This window comes from Buteo buteo, chromosome 18 (assembly GCF_964188355.1).
Source record: "Buteo buteo chromosome 18, bButBut1.hap1.1, whole genome shotgun sequence".
NCBI classification, from domain to species: domain Eukaryota; kingdom Metazoa; phylum Chordata; class Aves; order Accipitriformes; family Accipitridae; genus Buteo; species Buteo buteo.
In genome coordinates this window covers 3,595,676-3,620,180 of record NC_134188.1, presented here as the reverse complement: position 1 = coordinate 3,620,180, position 24,505 = coordinate 3,595,676, and the positions used below count along the sequence as shown (strand labels likewise).

Here is a 24,505-nt window from a genome sequence, read left to right as displayed (position 1 = left end):
TGAATTCTACAGAATCAGCTGTTACCATTTTCACCATAGTTCCCTCAAAAAGAAGAACAAGTGCCAGTCCTGTTAGCCTGGCATCTGGGCTCAAATCATTCTGGAAGGTTCACTCTTGTTACTTTTTTGTGTAACTAAAGTTTCTTGTGTTTTTAGGCCATGTCAGCTGTGCTCTGCTGTGGACCTGTATTTGATAACGTTGGTCTTTCCCCTGATGGATATCTTTACAAATGGCTTGATAACATTCTGGCTTGTCAAGATTTACGTGTAAGTACTCACGAAAATGCAACACTGATGAATAATTTTAATTTCTGTACTGGGTGAGTAAAGAGTTTGTGACTGTAAGAACTGTGACTGTGAGAACTATGACTGTATATGTTCTAATTCGAGTGGGAAACAATAGCTTTATGCAAGGTTCTAATACAAAAGTGTAATTAATTTAAAAGCATTTAAACAGTAAAAGAATTACTATTCCTGAAAATATAATGTAGGTAAATAATAAGCTAAAAAAAATTGCCTTATGGCTCAGTGTTGCTTGTAACAGAAATTTAGGCTTTTCATCTGCTGAAAAAGAAAGGTTGAAAATGGCACAAGCTCAAAAATATTTGTATTTCTATTTGGAGTACTTCCACCCACCTGCTTCAAGTTTCTGTGGAATAAGAATGTAAAATCCCTTCCTGCTTGGTAACATAGATGCTGGTGAAACAAATCTCAGTGAAAGTGAGTGGGTAGATCTTCCAAAGAAGTCAAGAGGATAAATGATTCAGGAGAGGAAAGATTTTTTATTTTTTTCTTTTTAAAGAACATGTATGTAACAGACTATTCTTGCAATTTTTCATTCCATTTCTATGAAGATGGGTTTTGACTTTGTAACTACCCAGTTGTATTTCTGTATTTATATCTGATTGGACTATCTCTTTGATTAAGGAGGAGTAGATTGGTGATTTACATCAAGTGGAGAGAGAGAACAATGATCTTTCCCTCTGTGGTATCTTGCACTTTGACCTGCTGTTCTCCCTAAAACTCTCATACCAGCACAGGTGACTGTGATTGCTAAAAAATACAGACAGCAAAACCTAAAGGCTTGGGTTGCACCTAGAGGTTACAGGCTGTACAAATGGTAATTGATTAGGAAACAAAAGGTTGGACGAATTAGAAGGAAGAAGGGATAGCTACAGAGAAAATCTTTCAGAAATTAGATAAGATTTTTGAATGTTGGTAGGGATGGAGCTATAAAGATATGTTTAAGTGATATGTATAGTTGAAATTCTTAGGGATATGGGAAGAAAGCACACAGAACAAGAGACAGGAAGAGATACACTTTTCCTCTTGACAAGTTTTTGTTATCATCAACAAATATTATATCACCATGTCTAATTGATCATTAGTATATACCACTTATAACTGGGGAAAAAGATTACCTTTTTTTAACTTTTCCCCTTGAAATTCAAAATTTGGATATGACAGATGAAATTTGTTTCCCCTAAGCTAATTACTATAATTCATGATTAATCATTGTAATGAAGGACTGTAACTAAATTGCATTGCCTATACAACTAGTTCAGTTTGAGATGAGAAGGGTCCTACTCAGTCCATTATCATCAAATATCATTTGCAGTCTTTACAAGTAGTTACCTATACTTGGTGACAGAATATTAATAGGCATTTGTGTTTGGTGTTCCAGTACTGTCCTCTACGGAAGGAACACAAAGGCACAGTCCAAACCTTAGTTGTGATGTCTTTGTAGTGGTGGTACCAGCATTAGGGGATACAAGGTCTGTAGGGAGAGTTGTTAGATTGCTTGATGTAGTTGGATTAAGCAAACAAGTTTTCATACCCCCAGGCTTGCAAAAGGTATTTGTCTTTGCCTTGCTTCTGTGTTAGTCAAAAGAAGGATAAACATGAAAGTGTGTCACTTTATGAAACTCACATGAAGTAGGAAATAAACATTTAACAAATAAGTTAACCAATACAAATGGAAGTTGCCTAAAAACACCTATCAAGTGTCTTAGGTTTTCCAAAGATTCCGCTTTTTTCCGTGCTTAATTTTGGAAACCTCCTTTGAAAATTTATTTCATTCATGTACATACAATTTTCTTTCAAGTGAGGAGTATTGAAAACCGAGTCACATTTCAACTCTGCTATCCCTAAAATAAATTTATGATAAATATTCTGATTTCTTTTTACTTATTTTGAATACTCTGTTTTCCCCTTGTTTTGCCTATGTCACTCTAAGAATTGTAGAGAATGAACATACCTGATCTCACCCATCATATTTTGACATGTATTTATGTGCTCAGGTTCATCAGCTTGGCTGTGAAGTTGTAGTCCTGTTGCTAGAACTGAATCCTGATCAAATCAATCTCTTCAACTGGGCTATAGATCGATGTTATACTGGATCATACCAGCTTGCTTCTGGATGTTTCAAAGCCATTGCAACTGTGTGTGGAAGCAGGTATTAATTAATCTATTAATCTACACTTTCAAATGTAAAGAAAACTGGAGGTTCAGCTTGTGTTGTAAAGAATTATTAGTCACACTCTTACGTTATATTCTCTCAGACAATTCTTGGGGACTGTATCACTCTGTTTCTGTGATTCTGAAAACAAAATGATGTGCTTGGTAGAAGATGCTCTTACTATATGTATATTTGAAATCTGTGAAATTTGCTCAGGAAGATAACAAAATAACCACAACATTTTACTTTGAACTTAGGTCATAAATCTAGTTTCAAAAGATTTGGCATTGTTTTTAATTTATTTTATAGAAGGAAAATTCTTTTAAATATTATTAGCTTGAAAGACATTATTTTGTTCTTTTCTAAGTGGCTTTCATTTCATTTGGTTACCAGTTCCTTTTCTGTAGGCTGGTATCATCATTGCTGCTAATGCTAAGCAAGAACAAGCTACATGAAGACACAAATTTTGTGTCAGGCCTTCATAAAAATCTATCCTTTTTTTTTTTTTTTTAGTGTTCTTTCAAGACAAAATTTGTAGAGAAATTCAATGGTAGTCTTAAAAAAAGAAGATAATTTGCATCATATTAAAATAAATCTGAAAATTTTACTCTTGACAAAAAATAATTTGGCAAGATGTCTGATCAGCATAGTTCAATAGAGGAGTACTTGGGATATAGCAAATCCAAACAAGTCAAGTATTTTAGAAATTATCTGTAAAAACTTTTTGTTCTTACAGGAACAACTAGGTATAGACTGCATTATACTGAGCTTTTAAAAATATGAATGGAATTTTGTGTTTGCAAATCCAGTTATTTTAAGGGGTTTTTTTGTTTAATGAACACATAAACATATCAGGTTTTCAGCCAGTCTTTTTTCCTCGGATTGTGTTACTTATCCCACTGTGTCCTAAAAATTAATATTTCCCATACCTACAGTAAAAATTGAGAGTATGATCTACATAATTTACTTTGAAGGGAAAGTCCAATTTCTATCAAGTTGAGGATTTTTATTAATATTTGAAAGCTGTTAGCAGTTTTTCCTCTGTCGTCTATCAACATGTATAGAGAGGCTGCTGCTTAAACTACTTGTAAAATGAGCAGTAATGTACCTCATTGCTGATGTCCATCTTTCTACAAAGAAGCTACTTCCCTTAATTTCTTTTTTATTATTATTTTTTAAACTTAGAGGAAGGACAAAGAGACCAAGCGTAGAGGATGGATTACAGCTAGTATTCGGAATTACCAAGAATGTCCCGTGCCACGCTTTTATTTGCCATGTTTTTTAACACTAAAATGTCCAGATAGGCACTCTGCAGCCATCCAGGAGCACAGTAGCTCTCATCTAGGATGAGAAACTGATGGTTCACAATTGAATCAGGTGCATTTACAAATCATCATGAGAAAGCAGAAACTTACATAGTGAGAATCCAAATATTGTGACACGGGTATTGCTTTTGTAGCAATATTCTCATTAAGTTAACACTTTAATACGTTTACCCTTAGAATTAATGATGACTTTATAGGTAGTAGACTTTTTGAAGCAGTTCTTTGTGTTTACTCATTGAAAACAATTTTGATAGAAATTCATGTTCATGTCAGAGGTAGTGTCTTTTGTCCAAAGGGACTGTTTTAATTGCAGCTTGGCTTAAGAAGTACTTTATCCCTGGAAATTTTTATGCTACCCATCTTCTCTCATGGGTGTTGGCCTGTTCTATAAACAGTTTATGTTATAAATTAAAATGAATTGACAGTTATAGACACAGGTATTGCGTTTCTCACTGTGGGTGACTCAGTGCATTCCTAAGCATTAGTCTAAGGTAATTGCAAATAATCCTTTCTTTCTTCCCATTCACCAGATGGCCCTTTGATCAGGCAGCATGTATTCATTAGAGCTCCCTTTCCCATATTCTGGTGGTAGGACAGAGAAAAGAAAGATGACATTCTCTGTAGACCATATTACAGAGTAAATCAGAGTGAAAATAATCTGCATTCTTCTCGAACATTTACAAAAATGTACTGTTTATTCTTCTAGGAACTATCCTTTTGATATAGTGACACTTTTAAACTTGGTGCTGTTCAAGGCATCTGACACCAACAGAGAGATTTATGAAATTTCCATGCAACTTATGCAGGCATGTATCAGCTACTTTTTTTGTCCTCCTATCTTTGGGGTTTTTTGGTGAATTTCTTATAAAGTACTGTTTATTTGCTTTTTAGTTTTGTTTTGAAAATAAACAATTAGTTGTGTCTTGGCTATAAATACTTATGGGAATATTTATATAAAAATGAATGGAAAAATATTAGTTATGGTGTCTTTCAAATTTGGAGAGTATACTCTGAAGCATATATATCATTCTCTGATACCTAAACTTGGAATGCTGATGTTTCCTGAATTAATGAATTTTTATTGTCTCATTACATTATTTTTTTGTCTTTTCTAGATCCTTGAATCAAAGCTTTTTGTTTATTCAAAAAAGGTAGCTGAGCAAAGACCAGGCAGTATCTTGTATGGTACACATGGTCCATTGCCACCTCTTTACAGTGTCTCACTTGCCCTTCTTTCATATGAACTAGCAAGGATGTATCCTGAACTTACACTTCCACTCTTTTCAGGTACCTATATCTATTTGACTTACTAGCTACTTTACTTTTTTGTACAAATGGTAGACTGCTAAGATATTTATTTCCACCTGTGAACAGCAATTCTGTTTATAAATTTAGCTTGACCTGTTTTTATTCTGGTTCAGGTCAAATCAGGTTTAGGAATGCAATATGTATTTCCTGGAGGTACTTATACAAAGAACAGAATAGCTATTTAAAAACCCTGTTTGGGGACTCTGTGCCACTTGTGTCATCTTAGGGTAACTTTGAAATTACAAGGGCCCTGGATAAGTTAAAGTGACATTGGCAAACTCTACTGTAATGGGTTCTCATGTTAAGCATAGGGATTCTTCTTACACATGTATTTATAAAGATGATACTTGTGAGGATAGAATTTTTCATTTTATATAAACAAGACTTTACCTTTGGGAAGATGGGTTGCGTGCGCCTGGTTTTACCAATGTTTCAAATCGTTCTGAATGAGTGATCTCTGTCTTCTGTTATTTGCCACATCTGCAAGTCTTAGTATCATTTAAGTTTTACCAGAAATACATTTTGTCAGGGTTACTGAGAAAAATGTTAAAGAGGCAGGCCTGCAGGAGCACCATTCAGATTATGCCCACTCTGAGACCATTCCTGGGAACAATGACATTTTGAGACGTATCTGTCTGTTTTAATCTATCTAATGTGTTGCTCTAGTTTTTAAATAACAGAATGCAATGTCTGTAATCGTGGGAATTCTTACTGGCTCTTAAAATCCTTTTCTGTTGTTTTTAGTTTGTAGGGGCTGGAGGAAGGGTAAAGGAACAATACATCATCCATTTCTCAGTACCCAAGATACCATGAGTTATAAATAACTGGTGTAGGGAATTTCTTATGGCTCATTTATCTTAAAAAAAACAAATGTTATTCATTATTACTGTTACCATCAATTCATGTTGCTGTAGTGGCTGTGTTATTTAAAAGAACTCAGATACACAGTCCAAATCAGAGCCCCTTTCTGTACATCTAGAATCATAAGGAGAGAGAACAGTGTATGTCTTGAAGATTTTTAAAAACCAGGCAGCAAGGAAAGAAAGGAAATGTTAACTGTACTGATTTTACAGAAGAATTCTGGTAAAGAGAGCTAATGTGGTTCACCTTGGCAGAAAGCCTGTCAATGTATTTCTTATCCCACATTTTCCAAATCCCTTTCCCTTACAGTGCCAGTTCTTTTTTTTATAAACTATATAAAGTGCTGTATACAAGCACTCCTGGACTGGCAGCCGACTATGAATTTTATAGGCCTCCCCACAGGAAATAAGAGTCCTAATATATGTGAGGTGTTTTTGTAAACTCAGTATACTAAGTGCCTTAAGATTTAAACTATAGCTTAGGAACATGGAGGCTGATGGGGCATTTGTAATTCTGCAGAACACTTCTGTACGTTTATTGTAGTTCTCCAAAATCTTGAAATTCTAGAATAACTGCCAGTAACTGTATTATCCTTTTTCCTCTTTATTGATATCCATTTAACTTAATACATAATATGGCACAGTAACAAGGAGTGACTTTCTGTTTCTAAGCCCAGACTATGTTAGTTATTTTAGACAGAAGACCTGACCAATTGCTTGCTATTACTGAACATTAAATTAATGTTTCTCTTCAGGAAGCTCAAGTACATGTTTTTGTAGGCTTGTGGTTTGCAAGGTAAAAACCATCAGGTGGTCTAACACACATCAGAAATCTGATTTAAACTGTGTATTTAAGGTTTCCTTCATAGACTAACATATTGTCCTTTTCCACTTTTACTATTTTAGAGGTAAGCCAGCGATTTCCAACAACACATCCAAATGGAAGACAGATCATGCTTACCTATCTGCTACCATGGCTTCATAATATTGAACTTGTAGATAACAGACTGCTCCTCCCTGGTTCAAGCCCTACCACTCCAGAAGACGAACTGAAGGACAAGGATGGGGAAATAGCAGTCACAAGTGGACTAAAAGGCAACGGTTGGGGCTCTCCTGAGGCCACCTCGCTGGTTCTTAATAATCTCATGTATATGACAGCCAAGGTAAAAAAGCAAAACAAACAAAGAAACCAACCTGTAAAACAATTTCTGAAGTAGTCAAACTTAGGTTTCTTAAGCAAAAGATACTTAGGTTTCTTCCCTCTGATACCAGAAATTTTGCACTGGAACAGTCTATACTGCTCAGACGCAACCTTGTTTTTGAAGAAGTTCCTTCACTTTTTCTTTTAAGGACAATGCTAAAACTGTTCTCTTTCAAAACATGAACACAGAAAAGTGTTTTACCCTTTTTAAAAAAACCTTAATAGTGAAAGCATTAAGGATTACTTACAGAGGAACTAAGTTCAGTTCCCTCCTGTATTACCTGCCAGGTTAACGTCTAAGGCAGCAGATGAAAGTTTATTTGGGGGTGAGAATGAGGACCTGGAATTTGTCCTACTGAAGCTCTAGGAAACACTAGTCTTTAAGAGAGAGAAAAGGAAAAAATGATGTACATTCTTTTATGAAAGGGAAGGTATTTTACATCCCAGGTCCTGATAAAGGACCAGGGATTCCTTTTTACCATTTACTTTTTCATGTAAAATGCCCAAGCAGCTGGTGGAGAAGGTGCTGGGAATCCATCTTTTCCTTCTCTTTGCTGATTTGCCAGCTGCTATACTAGCGTGCCGTGCCTGCTCTGGCACTGCTTTTGCCAGATTCAGTACCTATGTCTAAACTGCAAAATACATAAACTCCAGGAAGTAATGCCCGATACCTATGTCATATGGGATAGAGTGGTTCACGTTTCCTAACCTGCTCAGGGTTAATCCTCTCTCAAGCAGAATATCTGTATCCATGCTACGTAGCAGTTGATTCTGGATCTTGCCTCATGTTGAGGCCCTGTAAGTAAAATTTAATTATTATTTTGTTTGGATTTTGTCACATGAGTATGGCTGAAGTAATGTGAGGGCTGTGCTTCAGCCCACCAGGATGGTTTTTTGATTGTTTTTGCGTATCCAGAGCATGATACTGGCTTGTGAATTGTCTGATGGTACAGAGTCTCTAGGGTATTGTTAGAGGAATTTTATGGGTTGAAAACAGATGTGATGCAGTCTCACCTTTACTGCCTATCAGCAGCAGTCCTTGGAGTAAGTTGCTTCCAAAATCACAGGTTTTGTTCCGAAGTGAACAAGTATGCTTCCTTCAAACCGCATCAATTGACCTAGCTTTGAGGCTGTATGTGTGATAAAGGGACTGGCACCTAGAAGTGCCAGTGTAGATGACAATAAATGTGGATGCCAGTGACAGTGTAGATGTAGCTAATATGTATTAAATAAGTTTCAGTAGAATAGCATGACCTGGAAATTGCCACTCCTCTTCTAGCAGAATATCAGTCTGTGCAGTGGTTAAAAGAGTCTTCTTGAAGTGAGAGCCAGTGATTTTACATGGGCAACACAACAGCTTAAATTCTAGACTCCCACATCCTGGATCGTGCACTAACCATTTAATTGACTGGACAAAAGGGAGTATTCCTATAACTGTGTCTTGCAAAGGAGAGCAAAAGCTGCTCGTTTCCAATGTGAAAGCAAAGGGCTGTCTAATGCTTAATTCTGCTAGGATTTACTCAGGAGAGAGGTGCCAAATTGTTCACTACTGGGAAGGCTGAAGCACTTAGCTACAGACATGCAGAAACAGAACTTCAGTTGCTTGAACAACTGTAAAGATGAAACCCAATAAACTGCTTGATTTTCAGATCAGCTTTTGAATTTACATTCCTGAAAGACTTTTTTTTTTGTGATTTAAGTCCTTCTGTGGATCTGAACCTAAATACTTTTAAATAGAATTTGTGCTCTGAAGTCTGTCAGGGAGCTTTTGAAAACACTGTTTTGTCACTTTTTACAGCATTTCACTGTTGGTTTTGCATGAGAAAATGCTCTAAAAGACCATGCCTTAGTTTGGAGGTCTGCATATTTCAAGAAATGTATGCCTATGATCTTTTGCAGTATGGAGATGAAATTCCAGGACCAGAGATGGAAAATGTCTGGAATGCTTTGGCCAACAATGAAAAATGGAGTAACAACCTTAGGATAACACTGCAGTTTCTCATTAGTTTGTGTGGTGTTAGCAGCGATACCATCCTTTTACCTTATGTAAGTGTTTGCATTTTATTTTATTTGCTATTGATTGCAGAGGTTTTAATGAAGAAAACAGCTATCACCTGCAGAACATTGATTTCTGTTTCAAAAATAAGAAGTACCAACATATTCCCTAGCACACTGTACAAAATTAAATCACGGGAATATATGAGCCAAGAAACTGAAATTCAAGAAAGAAGTTGAGTAGTGGGAATCTCAGTTTCCACCAGTGGAGCATAGCTCATTTCAAGCAAGAGGTGGGCTCCTCTCAAGCAAAGAGCAACTTTGCATGTCTGTGTAAGGGGCCAGTAACAGGGACTGGCCCTAAATTGCCAGAATGAATGAGAAAAAATACTAGAAATACTGTTTTCATGTCAGAATTCCATTAAAATATGCAATTTCTATATATATTTAAAATTTTACTAAAAAGACAGAATGGCTGTTCAGAGGTTAAATAACTTGCTTGAAAAATGAACAGAAGTAAAATTACTGAATGCTTATCGTTTTTCTCAGTAATCAATTAGTTTACAAAGCTATTAGTTAAATTTTGAAAGTCCTTTAAACAATGGGTGTTATATCATGAATGGGATATAATATGCTATGATCTTATGAGTGTGTTTGTTGTAAAGATTTAGGTGTTCCTTCAGAAAAGCATGTAGTTTTAAGAAAGTTCTACATTCTCTTCTCCTTTAGCAGACTAAGGCTTCCTGTGGGACATCTCAAGAGACGCAAGATAGCTAACCTTTATAAGCTCCTTACCATATCAACTTTTGCCTTTGCATGGCTGTCATGAATTATATAACTGTTCCTGCAATGTGCAAGTCACACTGTGCAGGATATTGTTATTATTCAAGTTAAAATAAAATCAGGGCTGTCTGAGAAAAGCAAGATAGTCCCATTCCCATGTTCCTTACTGCTCAGTTGCTGGGTGAAACAGAATCTAAATTTAGTAAATTTTCCAGCACAATTACGATATGCTGGTTTATTAGTCTCTTTCTATTGATTTCTCTGAAATAAATTTGAAATTACTATTAATGTGATTAAACTTATCTAAAAAGCCTCATAAACGTACTTCATTTACAGTTGCTGAAATAATACTTTGCTTAAAGTGTTTACAATGACTGCTGTGCATAACAGAATAAAGGAAATACAGAAGACCGTAAAATTTTTTCAAGATGTGGTTATTGTACCATAGACATCCTGTTGGTTTTCTTTTATTTGCAGGGTTTACTGTTCTGTGTTCTCAAATCAGTGCATATATATGCAAAGTCAGTGTTGCCTAACTAATCAAAAGAGGAAAAATTTGAAAGTGGAGCTGCTGTGAGAGCAAGCTCAAGGTTTATATGAGAAGACAAAGGGGTTGATCCCAAATATCGTGAGGGTAATGAAGATCTTTCCATCAGTTGTGACAGAGTGACAGAGGCTCTCCATCCAGTGTTGACCGTGCTTTCAGCAGGAGGTTAGATGAGACACTTCCCAGGTTCTTTCCAACCTGACTGATCCTACAGTCTGACAGACTTGGGATCAGGCCCAAAGGTAGCCTCCATCAGGAGGAGCTGTGTTGGCAGAGAACAAGTGGAAATCCCAGAGATAAGAGGCAAAATGAGGGCTGTTGTATTTCTGACAGCTTACAAAAGAAATAGGGGCAGATTTCTAAGAGGAAGGAGTAGTCCTGTGCTGAGTATATGTCTCACTCCTATTCTGTAGCCTGATTGGAAATGCCTGATAGCCCTGTCGCCTCTTGCCCAGGAGCCCTTCACATACCTCGTCCCCCCATCCAGATACTTGCCAACCCAGAACTTTCAACACATCCTTTTTTCCAAAACTGATGCCATCGCACAGCTCTGAGCAGCCTACCTCAAACCCTCTTCCTACCCATAGCACTTTCTCCTCTTTCCTCAAATTCTTTCCAAACCCCCTCGCCTTGAAGCCTTGGCTCTCACTCCTCCAAGACAATACGGTCCTCTTGCTCGACAAAGAGAGCAGTCTGTTTTGGCATCTCCAGCTTCATCTGCTCAGCATCTCCTATTTTGCCTGTGGGACTTTTCTGCTCTCCCTCCCAGGCTTCCAGTGGCTCTTAACAAGACAATCAGGTCTCCATCGGTGGCAGCAGCTGACAAGGTTCCTGTGTTTTCTGCCACCCTGTTAGTCTGTGTTTGATAATGTTGAGTTAAAAGTCTGATTCTCGAATTTTTGCAAAATCTGAAAAAGTTTTCAACTTGTGTAGGAAGCCTGACTGTGCTTATGAGTCACCCCTTAACTGATAGCTTTGTCTGGAGTAGGAAAATACACCTGGCTTATCACATGCATCTGCTTGGTATTTTGATAATGCCCTGGAGTTTACAGATAAGAAATCATACCTAACTGCTAACTACACAAAACTGCTGATACCATAAACATGTATCTTCCATTATCATATAGATAGCACATACACTTTAGCAAATAAAGATAATTTGAACAGTTTATCAGCACTGTTCCAGCTCACCTGGGCTCAGAAGACCAGGCAGTTGCAAGATTGCCAGTTTACCCATCTCCTTTTGGAGCCCTCTGTGCCCCAAGGCAGTCACCAGCTGCTCCGTGCCTTCAGCCATCTGTTCTGCCTGCGTGGGTCCAAGCCAAAAACATGCCTGACTTACATTTTTTATTATTTTATTTCAATCAGCTAAATGCATTGCTTTGTCTCTTAAAATTATGTTTCCTCTAAGCATTCTTTCCCAGTGCCCCAGTGCAACTTGCTGAGCTGTCCTTTCTTTCACATATGTACTGAAAGATTTCTTAGAATATTTAGTTCAGAAACCTCTTCAGCAAAGACTTAGTGTAGGGAATGTGACCCCTTCTGGGGTGAAAGAAGCTGGAAGTTGTACTGTGAGCACAACTAGAAATGAGCCTCAGAAGGGAGGTAAATTGTCCCTGGAAAGTCCCTGGGAAATTTTTAGCACAGTAGAGTAAAAGAGACTTTGAGTATGTGCATTTTCTCTACTTTAAGCAAAAGAAAAGGAGAGGAAAAAAGATGGAAAGAGAAGCAGTCAGGAAGTTATTTTAATGGAAGTATTTAAAAGTATAAGAACAGCAATACTTGGTGAGGCCAACAGGCAGTTCAGTCCAGTGTATTAGCTCCGCTATAAGTATCTTTTTAGGGACAACTTTAAAAACAAAAAGACAAGCATGGAGGGATGCTTCCCTATATGGTCTCCTAGCTCCAGCAGTTTATGAATCAAATGTTTTTGAGCCAGAAGGCACCTCTGCTTTTAATAGCTATCAGGTTTTTTTTCCTCAAGAATTCAGTCTAATTTGATCTCAGTATCTCAACAGTCCTCATTGCTGTGATGCGTACAATAAGGTTTGAGGTCTGGTTAAAAGATTTATAGAAATTCCCAGAATTTCTCTAAATAATACTCTGAGATTTTTCAAATCAGGATGTGTGAAGTCTGTATACATAATTGCTCTGCCTTTCTTCCATGTGCTAGTGCTTTGATTACAGATATAAGTAGCTATTCAGAGCCCGGCTTATACTTTGCAGCTACAGCTACCTCTTTCACATCAACCACATCTGGAAATATAGGCATGAAGTTTTGGGTGGATCTAGCTGTCTAGATGGGAAGTTTGCTCCATTCAAGAGAGTAAGATTCATCTTCAATGGAAATCACATACTCAAACTATAAATACTTGAGTGTGATTCAAGGTTAACACTGATATCCTTAAATGATAGGTACAAAATTAAGGGGGTTTGGTGTATGTGTATGTTATATAGTTATGTACCTAAACAGCTCATTTGTGGATGGTAAGCAAAAACTTTGGGGTAATTAGAACACAGATTCACTCTGCTGGGGAAATTACCTTGATATCAAAATGAGCAATTTTATTTCTGTATGAACAAGATGGATGCAGTCGTGTGGTTGTGGTGTCTGTCCAGGAGTAACATTTGCATTCTGGATCTTTTCAGTACTGCAGCATAACATGTATTGATTTCTTTGGAAATTCAGTTTGGACAGAGTTTAATAACTGTTATTTTCTTCTCTAGATAAAAAAGGTTGCAATATATCTGTGTCGCAATAACACTATTCAGACAATGGAAGAGCTTCTTTTTGAGCTGCAACAAACTGACCCAGTGAACCCCATAGTCCAGCATTGCGATAATCCTCCATTTTACCGTTTTGCTGCCAGTAACAAAGCCTCAGCTGCAGCTTCTGGTATGACCTAAATATACTTTTCAGTTATGCTCTCCTGCTCTTTTGAATCTTCATCTCTTTGAAAAAACAATCTCTTACTTTTGTATCCATTCAGATCTGTGTATATATAAAGTGCAAGTTTCAGGGCCTTGTTGCACATCTAAATTACAGCTCTTTTTAATTTCTAATGTTGCATATGCTTTGTAAACATATGCTTAATTCTCTCAACTATTTTAATAAGATATTACCAATGTTTGGTGCTGTTCAGAACTCATATGAGGCGGTGGTTCTACCACTAGTTTCTCAGAACAAGAAGTCATCATCAATGCTGAGATCACAGCAGATACACCAAAGCAGCAGTTTCCTCAAAACTGAGAGCCTCAGCTGTGTGGCAATTCTGTTTTCAAAGCTATTTCCAAGCTGCAGTAGTCAAAGATACTTGAGAGACACCAATCCCGAATTTAATCTTGTCAGTGTTTTGCCAAATTCTTGAAAAACAATAGGTTATGTCACCTGAGAATGAGTTTAGTTTAAGGAGTGGAAGAGCATCATTATGTTAATCTACCCCTCAAAGCATGTAAAATTTACACCATTCAGCCACAAAAGCAGGTCCTGGTTTGTAGAGGTAACAGTGTTCATTCATATGCGCAAGTACTTGCAGGGTGATCTTAAGTTGTGGGCTTTTATTGCTTTGCAAATGCTGTCTGCTGCATGTAACGGTGTTCTTATTGACATCTCATATACAGGAACCACCTCCAGCAGTAACACTGTTGTAGCTGGCCAAGACAGTTTTCCTGATGTAGAGGAGAACAGAATGGTGAAAGAGACTGATGAAAGGTTTGTGGTTTGTTGGGTTTTTTTTCTCCAAAATGTTATGTGCTTTCCTAGGCTAAGGGTGAGATGTTGGGCAAAGTTCTGCGTTGTTTTGTGAGGAACTCTGGTGCTCAGACTGATCCTAAGTGGCATTACCCCAGTAAGACCATTTTAAAATGAGCATATATAAAAGTTTAAGAAAAAAAAGCTATTCACGTGATTCTAGTTCCTGACTGTTGTTTAATAATTCATTGCAGAGGAACATTTGTTAAAGCTACATTGAATAAGTTGTGCTAAGTAGGTCGTGGTTTTGTAGGAATTATCCACAAAGGAGAAAGAAAATCAAGAGTGTGTACCAAATAATGACTACTAAAACTTTTATGAAAAATCGGGTTTGATAACACCTTTTGATTCCATGGACAGTGAGTAATATTTAGTATGCAGATTTGTATCCATGATTGCAAGGACATCTCCTTTGTCTGTGTAAAATGTCTTACAGAGGAAAGCTATGTAAAATACTTTGCTTATATATTCAATTTAGTCTTTTGCTACTTATGGTACATACTGACGAATGATGAATGAATAAATGCAAAGCTTAAGGGGCATCAGATCCTCGAGCACAGAAACCCACTTACTTTTGTAAGAGAACTTTGAATGACTTCTAATAGCATTAATTAGTAAGTGTATTAGTATTACATTAGTCTGTTGTTCCTGATAGTTGCTAGTATCACTTCAGTAGTCCATCCCACCTTCCATCAGTTCAGGGCTTAGAGGTAGGGACACAATTATGTGAGCAAACTTTTCTGTACTTCAGTACCTTTTGAATTGCTTACCTTCTGCATGTTATAAACATGAGTAGCTTTTTGTCAGGTTAGTTATGTCTGTCTGCCAATTTAAACGTAAGTAAAAAATGGCACTCATCCTAGTACTAAGTAAAGTTCAAACTGATAGTAAAGCAGATATGACTCAAAATTATGGTTTTCAGCAAATGCACTAGAAATGTACTTAAAAGGAAGATAATACCATTTTTTCCTCTGGATTATTTTTTTATTCTTTACATAAATGTTTATGGCTCTGTAGTTTTAAGTTAGATTTTTGTTTAGTTGATTTGCAGATAAGTTGAGCAAACTTCATCTCCTACTTTAAAACTAACTGTGTTTTCAGGGTTTCTTGTCTTACGTAAATTTTACATGTGACTCCAAAATGATTTTTGGCATTCAAATCTGCCAGAGACCATATGATAGAAATGAAAGGAAGATACAAAGTTCTGGTATTGCTATTCTGCTTCCTGCTGAAAGATTCCTCAGAAAAAGATGTAAAATAATTTGCCCGAATTCATTGCTGGCATTTACATTATCAAAGACATTACAAGCTCTAAGTGCATCTGCACTTCAAAACCAATATGTCAATCTTAGAATGTCCGTTAATATTGACTTCATGTGTCAAGACATATTAAATAATGTTTACAGAAGGTAATGGATTGTAAACAAACTATTCTCATAAACGTGGGCATTTTTCTAATAATACAAAGCTAATCAGAAGATGGTTATGTTTTTACGTTGATGCAATATGATGTAAAATGACCTGCTCTCAAATAATTTCTGACCTGTATTCTCCATTTGTTTTATACAGGATAGAATTCATCTCTGCATATCTCTTCATAACTTTTTCCTTAACTTTATTCTTCTTTTATCTTTTTTTTATGCCAGATAAATATGTCAGTAATTGTCAGTTTGTGCACATTTATTAAGGGAATTTATTAAAATATAGGAGAATCAGATACTGGAAAGACAGAAAATGGCAGAATTAAGATGGCTCATGATGTCTTTTTGTCACCTTCACAATGAATTTATTGTGCCCTTATGAGACAGACCTGCTTTGGAAACAGCATAATATGTCAATGCATAATTAATACCCTGCAGTAATGTGTATGCATATTAGTAAGAAATGGAATCGAACGTTGTATAGAGAACCTTCAGCCTTATTTTGTTTGATATAGTTGTTTTAACATGGTTATTTGTAATTAATTTCCTAGCTTTGCAGAAACAGTGATGTTTTTACATCCTCACTAGTGTGTGAGCCTCCAGCACGGCTCCTCTCGCTCCACTTCGGGCCTGATGACACTGACAGCACAAGGAGGTGGAGGAAGCCAAAGGCGATCACCAGTAAAAGTTAGCTTATTGTGGATCTGTGGCAGAGTTGAGGACAGCTGTGAACAGTTTGTTCTGGCTCTCCTATCCCTTAACTCCTCTGCTAGGTCTGCTCTGGTGGTTGCTGGATTTTCCTGTTGAAGGGTGATCTGCTGCAGCTTTTGCTGCTTGATACCTGTGCGGGCCTGACTTTGGACTATTCAGTCAGTTACTGCTTTAGCAGGTTGACGAAATTTTACCCGTGAACATGGGCTGTGACAAAATACCAGCCGTGAACAGTTTATATCTCAGTTCAGCCTTAGCACAGTTTCTTGCTTCAAGAAAATCACACATTTGCAGCATGAAAATTTTCCCTCTGCTAAATTTTAAAAGCTTGTGACACAGGAGCACACTGTTAGAACTTCTCAGAAACTGGCTGCAAAAATCTTCTTTTGTGGAAGGAAAACAGCATTACATTCACATTGCTGTCTACTCCCGTGTACAAGCGCATGCTTAAGGAAATGCTTTTTTTGTAGAGTAAGCATATAGTCCAGATGTTTAATGTCAGTTTGTGTCTGTAATGAAGATTTTTCTTGTATTTGAAGGTTCAGTAATGTAATCAGAGCACATACCCGACTAGAATCGAGATACAGTAATAGCTCCGGAGGATCTTATGATGATGACAAAAGTGAGTTGTATTATTCAATGTGATGAAACTTCTGGTGTTTTGGTGGGAGACAAAAACATTCTTAAGATTGGTGGAGGCTCTCTGTTTAAGTTCTGTGGAAACAGTGATGTAGCATCACCATACAGGGAGTGTCCTTATTTTACCTTTGTACCTCATTATTTAATTTCTTTTGTTTAACCTGGGCTCAGTCAAACCTATTTAAAGGCCAGAGAACTCCACAGAAGGCAGCAGCATAGAATCCTCCAGACAGTAACACCTTGAACTTTTCATACATGGCAAGGCGAAAGACTTCCAAGAGCATTACAGCGAGTGCTTTGAATTGTGCCCTTCACCAGTATTTTCCTGCAAATCAGGTGGTGTTATATGAGCATGAAGAAGACATTCAGGAGTTTCCAAAAATGACGTCTTCTCTCCTCTTTGGCTTTTCTCTGCTGTCTGCAACCAGTTTCTGGCTGCACTGTGCAAACCCGTGTTAGAGGGGAGAGTAAGATAGGGCTCCTGAGAGCACTTGTTGTTCTTTATGTATTTCTGCTAAACAGACTATAAATGGACACTTGATGCTCAGCAGAGATTCCAAAGAAAACCAAATTATTTCTGTCAACTATTGAATGACAGTGTAAATTTTAGGAGTTGGATGGTTTGACTTCATTTCTGGAGTGAATTGTAAGGAAGCCAATCTACAGATTTCGGTTAGGCCCTAACCAAGTGTAAAAAAGGCAAGACTTTTTTATTGACTTTCATCTCTGGATTAATAAAACCAGGTCAAATAATGTAGAGGCCATAAGTCTTGTCCTGGTGCTATGGACACCACTTTGGGACAGTATTTTGACATAAAAAGTAAAGATTTTATATATTCTTTAATCCAAGTAATTTTTTGGCAGTACTCTTCTGCAAAATGTGGAAACACTGTCAAATGCAATACGATAGGATAATTTAATAATGTATATCAACAACTATTTTTCATGGTTACGAAGCACAATATTTACAGAATATTGTGTATGTACATACTGCAGTATTTAAATACACAAAAAAGTGTGCAACATATTGAACTCAGTGGGTTTTGGTACACTTGTCTTGTTTTTCTTATGGCTTTCTAGTGCTGCAGCTACTAAAAATTCTTCAGCAGATGTTAATTGGAGCACCAGTGCTAATCTGATCTGCATGAACAATCTTTCAAAACAGAGCAATGTTTGTATTATCAGAACATTCTTCACAAGTAGCTGGTTTTGACAAGAGCTTAGAGTAATAAAAGGTTAAAGTATACTGAAATTTTCTTTGCTCTTTTGGAATGTCTCCTCAAGCCGGTGCCCAAATGTTTTTTCCTGCCTGTATGTGCAAGCTTTATAGTACTGTGAATATTCATGCAAAGTTTGCTTCTCACAGGGGTTCCTTCCGCAAATATATGAATACCTAGATGTAAAATAAAATACATTTTACTTAGCTACTGACATTTATATAGAACTCTAAAAAGAAAGAGTAATTCTTATACCATTTGTCATTCTACAAGATAAATAATGCAACCTCCATTAAGATAAAAGTGCAACTACTCCCTCTGGCAGGCAGCCCAGACTGTGAAGGAGTTGGTGGTACGGCTTCTCTCTTCTCTCCACTCTACTTGAGCATACGTGTGTTGCTGAGGATATAAATAGGGAACAGAGCTCTGCAGCACAGAAACTCATTTGTTCGGGCAAAGATTGTATGTTAAGGTGCAAAATGCTTCTGGTTTTTTTTCTCACTCTGCCCATAAACGTGTGAAAACATGAGTGAGGAGCTAGGTCTTAGCATGGACATCATGAAGTGGTTTTATGTGAAACGCTTAAGTTGGTAGTAACAAATAGTGACTGTGCAGTGCTTTTTATGTGACAAGTGTTTGGCAAACATCTGATTACTCCTTAGAAGATGAATATGTGAAAATGCTATACTTTTCTACATTATTAGGTCAGCATATTCTTCTTTATCTGTAACTAATAAATCATCCTCCAGAGGATGAGAGAAATAAGTAGAGGTCTAAATCATAAAGATCTAAAGTGCTGCTTGCAAGACTAACACTGAAGAGTGGGAATGATAGTTGGCATTTTAGTAATAATTGGAGGAGCAGCTACTGCATTGAAGGGCTCCTGAAGATCTGGAAACCTGAAGACGTTAAAACCAAGAAGTGATGTGCATTGGAAAAAGCTAGCTCTGATAGTTTTGGAGGCATCAAAGCAGTTTTGTTTCCTCTGGCAAAGCTGACAAGCATCAGATACATGCTGTTAAAAAAGGCAAAGTGCTGAGAGTTTCAGACCTACCTGAAATGCAAAACTGTAACAAAAAAAAACAGAGTAAAAAATAATGCTCTTGTTAAAAAATCACAAAGGGCAATGTTTGGATATATGTCAAGAACAGGCCTGGAAAGGAAACTTTCCATGGCAGTGTATCACAGACTGCCAGACCTGGGAAATAAAAACTGACCAATGGGAAAATTGAGAAGAGTGAGAGGGAACAGAATACAAGAGGGATGAACAAAGCTGTGCAGCTGAGAGAAGACAGAAAGTAGTGCAAATAACTTACTTGACCCACATCATTGCGGATAAACAAGTGGAAGAAAAAAACCTATTGCTTATTAACATATAGCAGCTGTCATACTGAAGCAAATTTAAATACATCTTTGAGAATTCAAGAGATAATTCATGCCTGTTGAAAGAAAATTACCCTGAAGATGTTTTTTGCATTCCGTATGCCTCCTTCCTAATTCAGGACATATAACTTCTGCCTTTATAGCATCACTCAGCGGGGCACTGGTGAGGAGTTGCAAGAATGTGTCACTGGTACATGGCTCCTTGCAGCAGATGGCTTCTGACAGCAGCTTCGTTGGCTGAACTTTTCTCTCATTTTTGAAGAAAATGTCTGTTGCTTGGTGCTTTGTGATCTGGATCCAAAGCTACTAAGTGACAGCAGGGATTCAGCTGCAGCTCCTACTATTCAGTGCTGTCTGCCTGGAATCTGTTTAATTTCCAGCAGCGTGAAAGAGGGATTAAAAATGCATCACTTATTATTGAACACAGGAATTTGCAAACCTCATGTCATTTTATCACATTATTCCAAACAGCTGAGCTGATACGTTAGCATAAACTCTGTTTTATTATTTCTCCAAAATATGTAACCAGACTTGGTTTTTATGCACTCTGTTTTAATGCTTTTCCATGCAGATGATCCTGTTTCTCCATATACAAGCTGGTTATTGAATATTGTTGAAACCAAACAACCACACCCCCTGCCCATGCCTTACAATGGAGGATGCTGGGCACCACTTGTGGACTACCTCCCAGAAACCATTACACCCCGGGGACCACTTCATAGGTGAGCAGATTCTCATTCTGACATTTCAAACAAGTGAGATGCTTCCTCTTACTAGTTGACCAAAACCAATCCAACTGTCCCACCACTCAGAACATCTGAAAATCATACCTTCAGTTTCTGCTGATTTCCAGTGCTAAAATCAACATGCAATGAAGGCTTTCTACTAGAAAGCCTATTTACAATGTAGGACATCACTTTGATAAGGATCAGCCTGAAGAAACAACTAAAACAGAAAAGGAAAATTTCTCTTTCCCAAGCCTCCATGGCTGTTATTCATAGCATTTTTTCCCCCTTGATCTTTTATTCTAAATAGGCTATGCATATTCTGAAATTCCTCCTTTACATAATTTGTATTGACAGTAATAGTGTTCTTTTCAGTAATGGGTACTTACCTGCTTAATACTGTAACTAAGGTGCTTCAGCATTAATCATACTGAGAAGAAATGCTACAAATGTGAAAATGCAGGGCTGGTTCATATCTTCAGAAATAGCCATCATGTTACTGTTTTCCCATCTCCAAGAGGTTTCAGACTGATACTGTAATTTAATTTCCAGGTGCAATATTGCTGTCATCTTCATGACTGAGATGGTAGTGGATCACAGTGTGAGAGAAGATTGGGCTCTTCACCTTCCTTTATTGCTACATGCTCTCTTTTTAGGTAAGACCAACAGAACAAGAAATAAGTATAAATGTACTCTGTCCTTTTAGTTTAGTTTCACTGAAGCTGTAGAGTTATGTTTCTTACAAGTTTTTAATCACAATTTCCTAAAAAAAAAAAAAAAAGCCTGAGGCAATTACAGTCTGTGAATTAGTCTCAAAACTTTGAAGCTTTTGAATATTTTGGCCAATTTCACCCAAATTTGAGAGGTGAGTAGAAATTCAAAGATGATTGACTTCCTAAAATATCTCTAAGAAACCTGTAGCCCCCCACCCATGAGGAAGGCAGATGAAACAGCCTTTGTACAGTGTGGTTTGTGATGGGCAGCTGGGCAGACAGCACATGCCTTAGACCTGGACTACACACACAAGTGCTGTCTCTTGCCTTTGCAAAAATATTATGTCAGAGAGCCGAGATTACTGTATAGCAGAGATAGTGAAGGTAGGACACAGACCACTGGAAAGCAAGCTTCATTAATTTCACTGCTAATGGAATACTTTATCATCAGTGTCTTCCCTGAGCATAGAGGCACTGCTTTTTCCCCACTGCTGTCTGTTCTTGACTGTAACACAGTTCAACTGGAGGGTGATAACTTTATTATCCTGCTACTTTGTTGTCCCACAAATGGGTGCGTTTACCCAGTGTGCAAGCCAACAGCACAGAGAGTCGAGGTATTTTCAAATTAATTTAATTGATGCACATGAATGGGTGCCTGTCTCAAGACAGCACACCCTTGTCTCAAAAATCCTCACATTTACACACTTGACTAATAAATATTCATTGTTATTTTCCTTAATGATTGGTTCTTTCTTCTTCGCCCCTCATGTAATTTAGTGCACAGGCTCTGTCTTCTTTCTTCATTGTCTTCTTTTGAGTAGGTGGTAACATTTGTGTAGGTGGTCAATGAGTCGGTGGTCACGATCTCCCCCCATAGGAATTACTTTTTACCTACTTCTTCCCTAATCTTGGCAGTTCCAAGTGGTTCTTCAAGGTTTATTGACCAGACCACAATCCATTTCCTTTTCTGACCTAAACATAAAACCCCATTGTCTAGTAGTTAGTTCCTAAACCCTAAATCATGTCTAGTTATTGTTTCGCTATTTTAAATATTAACTGATAGGGGCTCTGCACAGCTCCCTGGTTATTTCAATCATACTATACATATTAATTGATAACAACGTTATGAAAAGTGAATGGCCTAATTTTTTAGCACACAAAAGTATTTAGCATTATAAAGCCATTCCCTAACTTTCATGGTTGGTAAATAATAGTTTTCACAAATAAACCCAGCCAGACACTTGTGAAATAAATTTATTATAACTAGCAATTGCAGTCCACTTCTCATTCAGTCTCCATAGTTACCACTAAGTCTATTCACTGGCAATCTGGGAAGAATCTGTTGTTTAGCAGGCAAAAAAGATTAAAGTGGGAGGTTACAGCACAGTGGTAGAATATATGTGATATACTTCCATATATAGTTGAAGAAGTTACCTCATTCTCCTTTTCTGCTACTCTGTTACCAACTGTTCTGTCTGATATTTTTTGTTGAAATAGGGTTTTTTGGAAAATGCACACTCATCAAATATTCATGTTTTGTATATTAGTACATTGATTTCAACAAACTTCTAATTAAACACAAGAATAACAACCAGGACCATGTCAGATGGGAGGATCAGTTTCAATACGACGTTTAACATATATTCTTCACTTAAAAGTTAGATCTATTTTTGTGGCTGCCCGTAACAATTTTTTACTTCTTTTTTGTATTGCTGTGAACTTTCTAAGTGTAAGAGGGAGCTGAAAGAGAACTGGATAAGTGTATATGAATCAAATCAATAACCACCGGCTGATCAAACAACATCTTTAGTATGATTTGTAACAAGTGTGAGAAAACTGGTGCTTATAGTTAGAAATTCTCACAAGAACAAAGGAATAACTTAAGACAGAAGTAGTATGCAGCAGCCTGGCCACTTTGGTTAAGAGCTTTAAGGAGCCATCAGGGAGCCATGCAAATAATCATATGCAGAAACAGAGTTATGATATTAGTAATCCATTATAAAAATATCTTTACTGATTTGTTAATGCAATAATGTTTCCACATTACAGTTTTTTGTAAGAAATAAATAGAAATATATTAATACCATTTGAGACAGTCCCTTGGTTAAGAACTCTCAATTCTCAAAAGTGAAATTAAAGCTAAATGTAACTGATAACTAATGTAACTGGTTTAGTGGTAACTAAAATGAGATCACAGCTTCCAGGCTTCAAGTTCAGTTTCTCTAGAGTTGTTATACCTCCTGTGGAAAATTTTTCTATGTTTGTAGTAGGGCTCTGTTGTGATGGTGTAAGGAAGTTACGCTACACATGGTAGCCTATGGTATGAATGTGACTGAAAATGAAGTATTTCTGTCCTGTTGGAATGTGAGCAGGCAGATGCATCTGACGAAAAAGAAACTGGAAGCTGGTATGGTGGCTAGCTGGAGAGCCTGTATCCTTCCATTTATTGGAAGAAGTGAGAAAATTCTAAAATGAAAGAATTTTGCAATGTATGTGTTCAGTAGACTATTGGATGGTTTGTAGTACTGATGGTGAAGTAGAGAGGCAGACTGCTGGTGTGAACCGGCCTATCTCACTAGTGCATGAAAATCAGTGCTGTTTAAAAACTCTTTTGCAACTGTGTCCACATCACAGAAGTTGATGTCTGTGCAAGAAAGCCAGATACTGAGGTAAGGAATGTAATTACAACCACCACCAAGAATTTCTCATCTTTAGAGGTTTTCCCACCCTGTCAAATTAACACTGCAGTGAGACAGAATGCATAAAGTTGTATTGCCACACATTGTTTTGTACTTCCTGTGTGGGATCTCAGTCTGGAAACTAAATATACACATATATTTAAGTAAAAAAACTAGAAACTGTGTCTGGAAATGCTACATCTTTTGTTCGTTTCCACTGTTGCCATGAACTGCCTTGAAATTTTTGCTATTTCTGGAATATGAACTTGTTTATTATTACTTCATATTCAGTGATTACTGTAACCTTTTCTTTTAGGTCTTGACCATTACCGCCCTGAGGTCTTTGAACACAGTAAAAAGTTACTGCTTCACCTTTTGATTGCATTATCTTGCAATAGCAACTATCAAGCCATTGCATCAGTGCTCCTTCAGACCAGAGAGATGAATGAGATCAAGACTCTGACAGTACAACCAGCATACTTACCTGAATATCTTTATACAGGTAATAAAAGAAAAGAAGAAAAGAACATTGCATTATACTGTGAGGTTTTTGAAAGTAGGATGTCAAGGTTACTTTCCTAAAATATAACAGTTTTGATAAATTAAAGTAGTAAAGTGGCAAATATGAACAGTTCCCATTAATATTAATTCCATGTGAACTACCCTAGAGATGCGCCCAAATTATTATTAGGTAACTTTTTATGATAGTGAGAAAGCTATCTAATGTAAGACAAAATATATAATGTAGAATTTAAAACATTAATACGGGTAATAACTTCCTAACTTCCCC

At 37.0% G+C, this 24,505-nt stretch overlaps 1 protein-coding gene across 2 annotated transcripts in view; it reads left to right on the top strand.

Moving 5' to 3' along the window:
• The window catches only part of FRY (FRY microtubule binding protein), a 177,539-nt gene that overhangs the window by 101,060 nt on the left and 51,974 nt on the right, over positions 1-24,505 (top strand). For both annotated transcript variants that reach the window (XM_075050626.1, XM_075050625.1), the window contains exons 28-39: positions 157-267; positions 2,301-2,455; positions 4,490-4,589; positions 4,899-5,070; positions 6,858-7,114; positions 9,052-9,198; positions 13,205-13,373; positions 14,099-14,189; positions 16,900-16,982; positions 20,171-20,321; positions 20,877-20,980; positions 24,032-24,217. In XM_075050626.1, coding sequence (XP_074906727.1) covers positions 157-267; positions 2,301-2,455; positions 4,490-4,589; positions 4,899-5,070; positions 6,858-7,114; positions 9,052-9,198; positions 13,205-13,373; positions 14,099-14,189; positions 16,900-16,982; positions 20,171-20,321; positions 20,877-20,980; positions 24,032-24,217 — 1,726 coding nt within the window. The remainder of the gene's footprint in view (positions 1-156; positions 268-2,300; positions 2,456-4,489; positions 4,590-4,898; positions 5,071-6,857; positions 7,115-9,051; positions 9,199-13,204; positions 13,374-14,098; positions 14,190-16,899; positions 16,983-20,170; positions 20,322-20,876; positions 20,981-24,031; positions 24,218-24,505) is intronic.